Here is a 7,949-nt window from a genome sequence, read left to right on the forward strand (position 1 = left end):
ATTTATGAAAGTTATTTTAGAAAGATAGACTATAAAAAATATAGGATATATATGTTTCTTGTCACCTTAATCATAGTAGCTAGGCCCTAGGGTGCCCTTGTAAATTTATAATCGATGATAGCAGCTTATATGGAACGAGTTCGTCGTTCTTGTAGTGTCCCGATCTAACAAGAATATGGAAGAAAACTTGCGCATAGCAATATATTATTAGGTTGAGATGCCGCGTGACGGTAAATCTATTTCATGGAATTCTTCTCCTAACTGAGACTTAATAGCAATAACCACTTTGATGCTCTACTCAATTATAAGCTCGTGACGTTCATAAATTAGTGTGACAAAAAGATAAACGCAATATATTATATACTTAGGCATAGTATTTAAGACTTGGAGACCTGGTGATAGCAAAATAAAGTGAGACTATTTTTGCTTTATGACTTAATATTCTTGGTTATATTTAGAATTTGGAAATCTCAAAAACTATATGCTGACTTGCATGTGGATGGATGTCTTTTACATAAAAATATTCTTATGTATGCGATAGGCCAAAATGTTCTTTGCTCAAACCTTTTTAGGGCATATAGGGGGCTTTATTCACCTGGGGTCTCCCACTTATATGCTGAACATGGTGACAAGTTTTGTAATTAGGTAGAAATCTATAAAGGAGAAATGCTTCATTCTCTCGTCACCTATTCACCACGTGACAATTGCTTATTGAACGGGCAGTACACTTCTTCAACACATGGTAAGCGTATTAGACGGTGATGCCACCAAAACTTGGTTGCATGAGAAAATCTCTTCAAAAAGTTACCCCGAGATCTCCGGCTTGGATCCCAAAGGTGATCCACCGGCCCTTGCCGGAACCTATAGAGGGGTGAACTAGACAACCTATCGCTAAAGTGTTTTGCCAGCATAAAAATGGAGGACAAGGTGAGGAAAGAATGACACCCAAGTACCAAACCAAAATCTGAAAGCTCACCGGCATTAGGATATGAACTACGACTGGCTTGACCACAGATACGTGCAATTTTCAAATCGTTGAACCCGAAAAAAAAACCGTAACTGCTTCACATTCATAGTTAGTAGTACCTAAATCACATTACATCTACCCACACATTCCTGAACACAGTGCTTTGTGTGTTTTTGTGTGTATATGAGAGAGCGAAGTTAAACATAGAAAAGTTACTTGAAAAAATAGGTTAATTCTTGACAATATCTAGTAAAAATAAGCACCTAAACTCCGTGTGGGAAAGGTGTAATACATGTCTTTCCCAATTTCTCACACTAGACACCAATATTCCGACGAGCTAATGTCCTCTGCAATACTCAAATTCAACCGTTGAATGATCAAAATAATAGACAGTGCTTGAAAAGAGTGCTCTAGAGCTCTACCCTAACACATCCATCGTCCAGAACTACCTCCAATTACCTGGAATGACCTTCCACCACCGGCAGAAGCAGTTGGGCAGGTCAGCATGTCTTCATCCCACTGTATATGTATCATCCAATTCATTCCAGGAAGCCCAGCCCCAACATACCGCATACAAGTATTCTCACACCAAAAAGCAAGCTTCGCAGATCGGCATAAGCGAGACACTTAACGAACCAAAACTGACATAAATGCACCACACAAGGACTGGAAAAAGCAATCTGTGTCTGGATGGTGAGAAGGGTTTCCCCCTCCACCCAAGGACAGGTTTCAGGTTAAGTCGCTGGATGATGAGAAGGGTCTCCTCCAACACCCTGTGTATGCACTGGCTCAGTTTCCTCAACCACTGGCAGTTCGCCCATGGGCTTGGTGTCTGGGGACGTAGGAACCATCTCTGGTACAGGTGGAGCCCCAGATTCAGGAACAGGATCCTTCACATCAAATTTCGAAACGCGTGGCGGCCTCTCATATCTTTCATAACTGGGGCTCCGACTATGGTTACGACTACGACTTCGGCTACGACTGTAGCTGCGACTACGGCCACGGGACCAGCTCCGGCTACGACTCCGACTCCTGGTCCAGCTCCGACTCCTCCTACTCCGGCTGCGGCTGCGGCTTCGACTCCGGCTTCTGCTTCTGTTGATATCCCATGTTCGAACTCTGTCAGGGCTACGGCTATAGCTTCTGCCTCTGCTCCTGTCAGGAAAATCAACTCTATTATCAAATCGTCCCCGTCCACGTCCCCCACGCCCATCCATACTGTTGTACCGATCTTGCGGGCCACTGCCATTTCTACCCCAACCAACATTACCACCACCAGGACCACCAAATCCTCGGCCCCTGTTCCCAGGCCCAGAAAAGAAATCGCCTCTCCCACCACGGCCGCCAACAGCACCATCCCTAGGGCCACCACGACCGCCAAAGCCATCTCGCATGCCGCCACGACCACCAAAACCACCATCCCTCATGCCACCACGACCTCCAAAACCCCCATCCCTTGTACCGCCACGACCACCAAAACCCCCATCCCTCATTCCATCACGGCCGCCGGAATCCCAGCGGCCAGTACCACCATTAACAGGCCCACCAGAATCAAAACGGTTCATCGGATTCCTATCCTTGCCAAAACCAGCCCCACCACGTAGAGCAATCTCTCGCACCTCTGGGGGCACTTGCTGGTTAGCTCCCTCCAGAACTTTAATCAAATCAGCTGCATATTTCCAGTCTTGCTCGGAGAAAAAGGTGTAGGACATCCCAGTTGCGCCAGCCCTCCCAGTTCTTCCAATTCGGTGAACATAGTCTTCAACACCAGTAGGGAAATCATAGTTTACCACCACCCTGTAACATGAGAAACTCTGTAAGTATAATGTCTTTGAAACAATGTTGAGGTCTAATTCTAAGCTCAATCATGATCTTTGTCCTAATGCATCGATATTTTTTCATTAATAAACTCAACATGTTAAATTGGAAATAAAGAAGTGCGTTGAAATGAGTTAACCTTATATCTTTGATGTCAAGCCCACGAGCAGCAACGTCAGTGGCAACTAATACTGGGGATTTTCCACTCCGGAACTGATTTAAAACCCAGTCTCGCTCACCTTGAGATTTGTCCCCGTGAATTGCAGCAGCCCCAAAAGTGCGTCCAATACTACGTGCAATCTGATCGCACAACCTCTTGGTGGAACAAAAGACAATGATCTTAGAACCTCGTTCTTGGGATCTTAGGATCTGCTCCAAGCGCCTTTGCTTCTCCACTTGTGGAACAACTTCAACGTACTGCATATTCATTAACAAATCATTTTGCGAGGTGAAGTAATAAAAAGGTTCCTACTTCTTTTTGAACATATAAAAAGGTTCCCATTTCACAAACAAGTTAATAGTACAAATATATTCTACCCTACGTGTGCATTTGAAAAACCCTCAGCATAAAATGCACATAAAAAAGGAGATAGACCATCACACAGACCGGCTGTATATAATTATTCCGTGTGGAGGCTTATTGATGCGAGCCAGAAGTGAAGTGTACGGCAAAGCTTATGGTTTCGTGTTATAATTAGATTTAAGTTTAATAGAAATTTTTTGCATAAGATTTCTTATATGTGAGTAGTGAGTAGTGATACTGATCAAAACTGAAAACATAAAGCACCTGATATGACAATTGTAGTTCTATGATCATAGCACATTAATATACTAGTTACATTATCCTAGAATATGTGCACTTGTCAAAACACTAAAAAAAATGTACTCATTCAGAAATTACCTGTGTGATAGACTTGTTTGCAGCAAGCTCATCAACGTTGCCAATATTCACCTGTACAGGATTAACGAGAAGGTCACTTGCTATTTTTCTTACTTCTTTGGGCCATGTTGCTGTGTACATAAGGGTTTGTCTGTGCGGGGGTATTTGATCCACAATTTTACGGATTTGAGGTTCAAAACCCATGTCAAGCATTCGATCTGCTTCATCAAGTACAAGTAGAGAAACTTGCCGAAAATCAATCTTCTTCATTTCCAGTATGTCATTAAGACGACCAGGAGTTGCCACAACTATATCTGCTCCACGATCTAACTCTTTTAGCTGAAGGCCCTTTGGAGCTCCACCATACAAGCACTGAATCATGAAGTTCAATCACAGTGAATAAAACATATATGAACTGAAAAAAATGAAACAATCATATCAATAAAGTCAAGCAATGAGCACCCACCGTGCAAGATACCCTAGAAGCTCGCCCAAATTTCAAGACCTCATCTTGTATCTGTGTTGCAAGCTCCCGTGTTGGGGCCAAAACCAAGACTGTTGGGCCATTCTGAGAATGATTACGGCGTTGTCTAAGAAGAATGAATGCAGGCATCAAATAGCCCAAAGTTTTTCCAGAACCAGTTTTCGCAATTGCAACTATATCCCTACTTTGAAGAGCAATTGGCCATGTTTGTGCCTGAATTGGTGTGGGAGATGTGAAGCCAGCAGCATGAATCTGAACCAATAACATAGGTCTAAGAGATCAGGAAAAAGTTTAAGAATGTCTCATGCAAAGATAGATGACAAATATTGTATTGATAGAAGAGTAAGATGACAAAAATGCCCACGGGTATATGGTTGCTTACACAAGCAACTTGAGGCAACAAAAGAGAGCATAAAGACATAACAGGTGGAGCCATTAAGTAAGAAATCCCAGTCACATAAGGTGTGATTTGGATGAAGGGCTAACCACCCTTTTACAAGATAGGCTCCAACAGTTCATTTTGCAGCTAAATATCAGAATAGTTGTTGCATGTGTAAGTGTGCCAATAGCAGTGCAGCGTACGACATATGCTCCTCCTCCGGAGCAGATATCGCACCTGCGACAAGTGAGAACTGATGAGGTCAAAAGTAGAAAACACATACTAACACAAAAATGGAATGGTATGGATCTCATAATGGATATTTATAAAATATCAGAGAACGAACAAATCCAGGGGGGAACGTAACTTACCTCTCTCAATATCTCTGGAGGAAAACCAGTGTCTTCAAATGTCATGAACGGTGCAGGAACATTGTCACCCTATGCAATTAAATGCAAAAAATTGAGGTCATAAAGAATACATATTAGTTTAACACGCTATTGTGTCCATAACAACTATAAACAATAAAGCACCATCTCTTATCAAAACCAACATCATTTTGTATCCACTCCTCAAAACCATTTTCAGCGCTGTTCAAATAAATTTACAAGCATTCCCACATTCCCACAAATACATCCCAAGCAAACAGAAATACAGACCGATGCAGTAACTTCATGTTGTTGCCGATAAACTTCAACAGGTGAAAGACTAGTAACACTTGTAGGTCCGGCATAAGGGGGCTTCACCAAAGAGTTATTTGGGAAAGGTGGACCACCTGTTGCATGACTGTACACGTTATGCATGGGACCTGGCATGGTATTCAGTGCATTGCCACGACCGGGTGTAGCATTTTGAAATGGAGGACCACCACTCATACTCATCTCCTGAAAATAAAAAATGGCATGACATAATGAGAAATCAGTTAACTTTCGAAGAATGCATTTAAATGTAAATAACTTACATGGAAACCTAACAGAACGTGTCAGTGATATTAATTAAGAGATACCTGCTGACTTCTTGCAATCGGAATAGATGCAATTTTGGGTTGCTGAGGACCTGGTGGCCCTTCATTGTTACTATTGAAGTAATAGTCATTTCCACCTCTACCGTGGAAATTATCTTCATGACCCATTCTTAATCCTACAGGAGGCACATTTGACTGCTGACCACGTATCATTGCCGGGTCCATTTGATTTTGGAACCTAGAACCATGTTGATTGTGAGGCAAATCAGCCCCAGGTTGCTGCAAGTGACCAAAAGAGGAAGGGTGTTGCATGTTTCCTATAGGGCCGCCAAATTGTTGGGGTGGCCCTTGATGAACAGACCTCTGTGGCATTTGTACTGGATTGGTCCCGGTAGGAAGATTCTGCACAGATGAGGCACCCGCAGGTTGAAATCGAGATGGAGAAACACCAATTTGATTTCTTTGTTGAAAATCATCTTCCTCCCTCTGAGAGAATGCAGGTTTATATTCTTGTTGATTTGCCAGTGGTTGCCCTTGTGCACTATGCATAGATTGCTGTTGTGAACTTTGCTGCCCTTGGGAAGGAATGCTTTGCTGATAAGGGATATAATGCATCTGCTGATGTGCAAACTGATGCATTTGTGACCCGTGGCTCTGTGGTGTGTGCTGCCCCAGTTGCTGAGGCATTTGCTGACCCGGATGCTGCATCATATGCCCATGATGTTGCATGGCCTGTCCCACTTGTGAACTCTGTTGATGTCCAGGTTGAGCCATTTGTGATCCCTGCTGTTGAGCATATGATGTTGGATTCAGCTGTTGTGCCATTATCTGTCCATGCGGTTGAGAATACTGGTTTATTTGCGACCCCTGCTGTTGTGGAGCTTGTGTTATCTGCTGCCCATCCTGAGGCATCACTCCGTTCGGTTGCATTGAATGAGCAACAGGAATTGCAGCCAGCTTTGGTGTGGTAGTAGCAGGAGGCGGGCCTGCTGGCAAGGGTGGGGGCAAAGAAGCCGGTTTTTCATACTGGGTAACGTTAGTTTCAGGATTCCAATAGTATAACAAACCCGTACTACCATCAATCAAACCCTTCCACGGATTTGGAAGTGTAGGATCATCGGGCGCATATCGTGGACCGGCTGGCTCCACTGATGCCATGACTAATACTGATCTACAACGTATCAAACCATTCCATCAAAACATCGACTTGCAAACTCGTTTCGCAAAATTGCACCAAATAATAACCAAAAAAAAAAAAAAAACTAATACAATCAATCACACATATGGAGTTGCAAAACAACCTCAGATCATCCCACAGTTCACTCTACAGCAAATCAAAAAAATAATTGTTTAGTCTTCTGAAGTTAGGATAACCTAATTTAGTGAATGTCTAAATGCCACAGAATCTATACAAAATAAAAAATAATCCAAAATCCAAAAATTCAATTTCTGTTCTTACTTTACCAACAGTTTTTCACTTCTCAGAACCCAAATTTCTTACAAAATTAAAACCCCGTATCAAAATTTGAATTAACAAAATACATCCGAAACGTTCAACAACCAAGCATATTCAAACTTAGAAAAAATTAAATACCCAAAATTAGAAAACGAGGTAAAATCAAGCATATAATTCCCAATTCGAAAAACCCTAAAAAATCACGTACCTCGTCGAATATATTGAGCAGCGGCTACGAAAAACTTCTATTTCTTTGGCATAAAAACAATCAGAGAGCGACGCGAGAAACACAAGAGGTAAATTTTCCGGGAAAATATTTGCTGTTTGCTTCTCGCCCTCCGTGGGTCGGAGGACTAATTATATGAGTTGTGTGGGGAGGGGGCATGGAATTTCAATGTAGGGTTATGCGGGTAAATATCAGCTGCACCGCCAGTCCAGAATCAGTGGTGAACCTTGAAATAGACGGTTGTGATTAAGAGTACGGTTATTTTTACCTGCATCTCCTAAATTCACCTTTAATTTCACTTTGCCTTATATAATTCAAAAATCATTACATTACCTTTACCTTTTAAAATTAAATCCGTTCTACTTTATTATATTTCCGCTTTTATGTTCAATAGCCGATAAAGTTGCTGAAATGGATGAGTAAAAATGTAATATCATAGACTTATTTTTAGCTACATCATGTGAAAGTCAATTTTGATTCCACTTTTTTACTCCTAGAACTTCATTTTAATCTCAATTTGCCCTTAAAATTCAAAAGTCGTCATCGCATAAATCTCCACTATAAATTGTTGAATGTTAGCTACACAGCGCATATTGGAAATGAATTTGATTACAAATCTCTATTGTAAATTTCAATATAAATTTCCATTGCGCGTTAACATTTAACAATCAGAAAATAATAAGATTACAAGATTAAATTAAGGATTAGAATTTTTTAGGTTGCTACGCTTGAGTTGCAAACCCACATCATGGAATCTGCTCCAATTCCACGGACG

General features: G+C 41.6%; 1 protein-coding gene across 2 annotated transcripts; it reads right to left on the bottom strand.

Annotated features, from left to right (window-relative positions):
* Positions 1-1,164: 1,164 nt before the first annotated feature.
* On the bottom strand, positions 1,165-7,318 carry LOC137736927 (DEAD-box ATP-dependent RNA helicase 40). 2 transcript variants are annotated; one of them, XM_068476250.2, is made up of 8 exons: positions 7,157-7,318; positions 5,535-6,663; positions 5,188-5,412; positions 4,900-4,968; positions 4,132-4,401; positions 3,687-4,037; positions 2,925-3,202; positions 1,165-2,764 (listed from the first exon to the last, which is right to left on the bottom strand). In XM_068476250.2, the coding sequence occupies exons 2-8, from the start codon at positions 6,648-6,650 to the stop codon at positions 1,702-1,704; spliced, it is 3,372 nt and encodes a 1,123-aa protein (XP_068332351.2). In that variant the 5' UTR covers positions 6,651-6,663; positions 7,157-7,318; the 3' UTR covers positions 1,165-1,701. The 2 variants fall into 2 exon arrangements, with proteins under 2 accessions (XP_068332351.2, XP_068332352.2); XM_068476251.2 differs by having other exon boundaries at positions 5,535-6,658; positions 7,157-7,315.
* Between the last annotated feature and the right edge of the window lie 631 nt (positions 7,319-7,949).

Source organism: Pyrus communis, chromosome 13 (assembly GCF_041283825.1).
Source record: "Pyrus communis isolate YQ-2024b chromosome 13, ASM4128382v1, whole genome shotgun sequence".
Classification (NCBI taxonomy): Eukaryota; Viridiplantae; Streptophyta; class Magnoliopsida; order Rosales; family Rosaceae; genus Pyrus; species Pyrus communis.

What these genes read in the sequence shown, in the direction of transcription:
- LOC137736927 (XM_068476250.2), bottom strand. Translation starts at nt 6,650, where the DNA reads ATGGCATCAGTGGAGCCAGCCGGTCCACGATATGCGCCCGATGATCCT. An exon ending in CTTCTAGGGTATCTTGCACG is followed by an intron (nt 4,038 to 4,131) that starts GTGGGTGCTCAT and finishes TTCATGATTCAG; the next exon opens with TGCTTGTATGGTGGAGCTCC. An exon ending in CTTGACATCAAAGATATAAG is followed by an intron (nt 2,765 to 2,924) that starts GTTAACTCATTT and finishes CTCATGTTACAG; the next exon opens with GGTGGTGGTAAACTATGATT.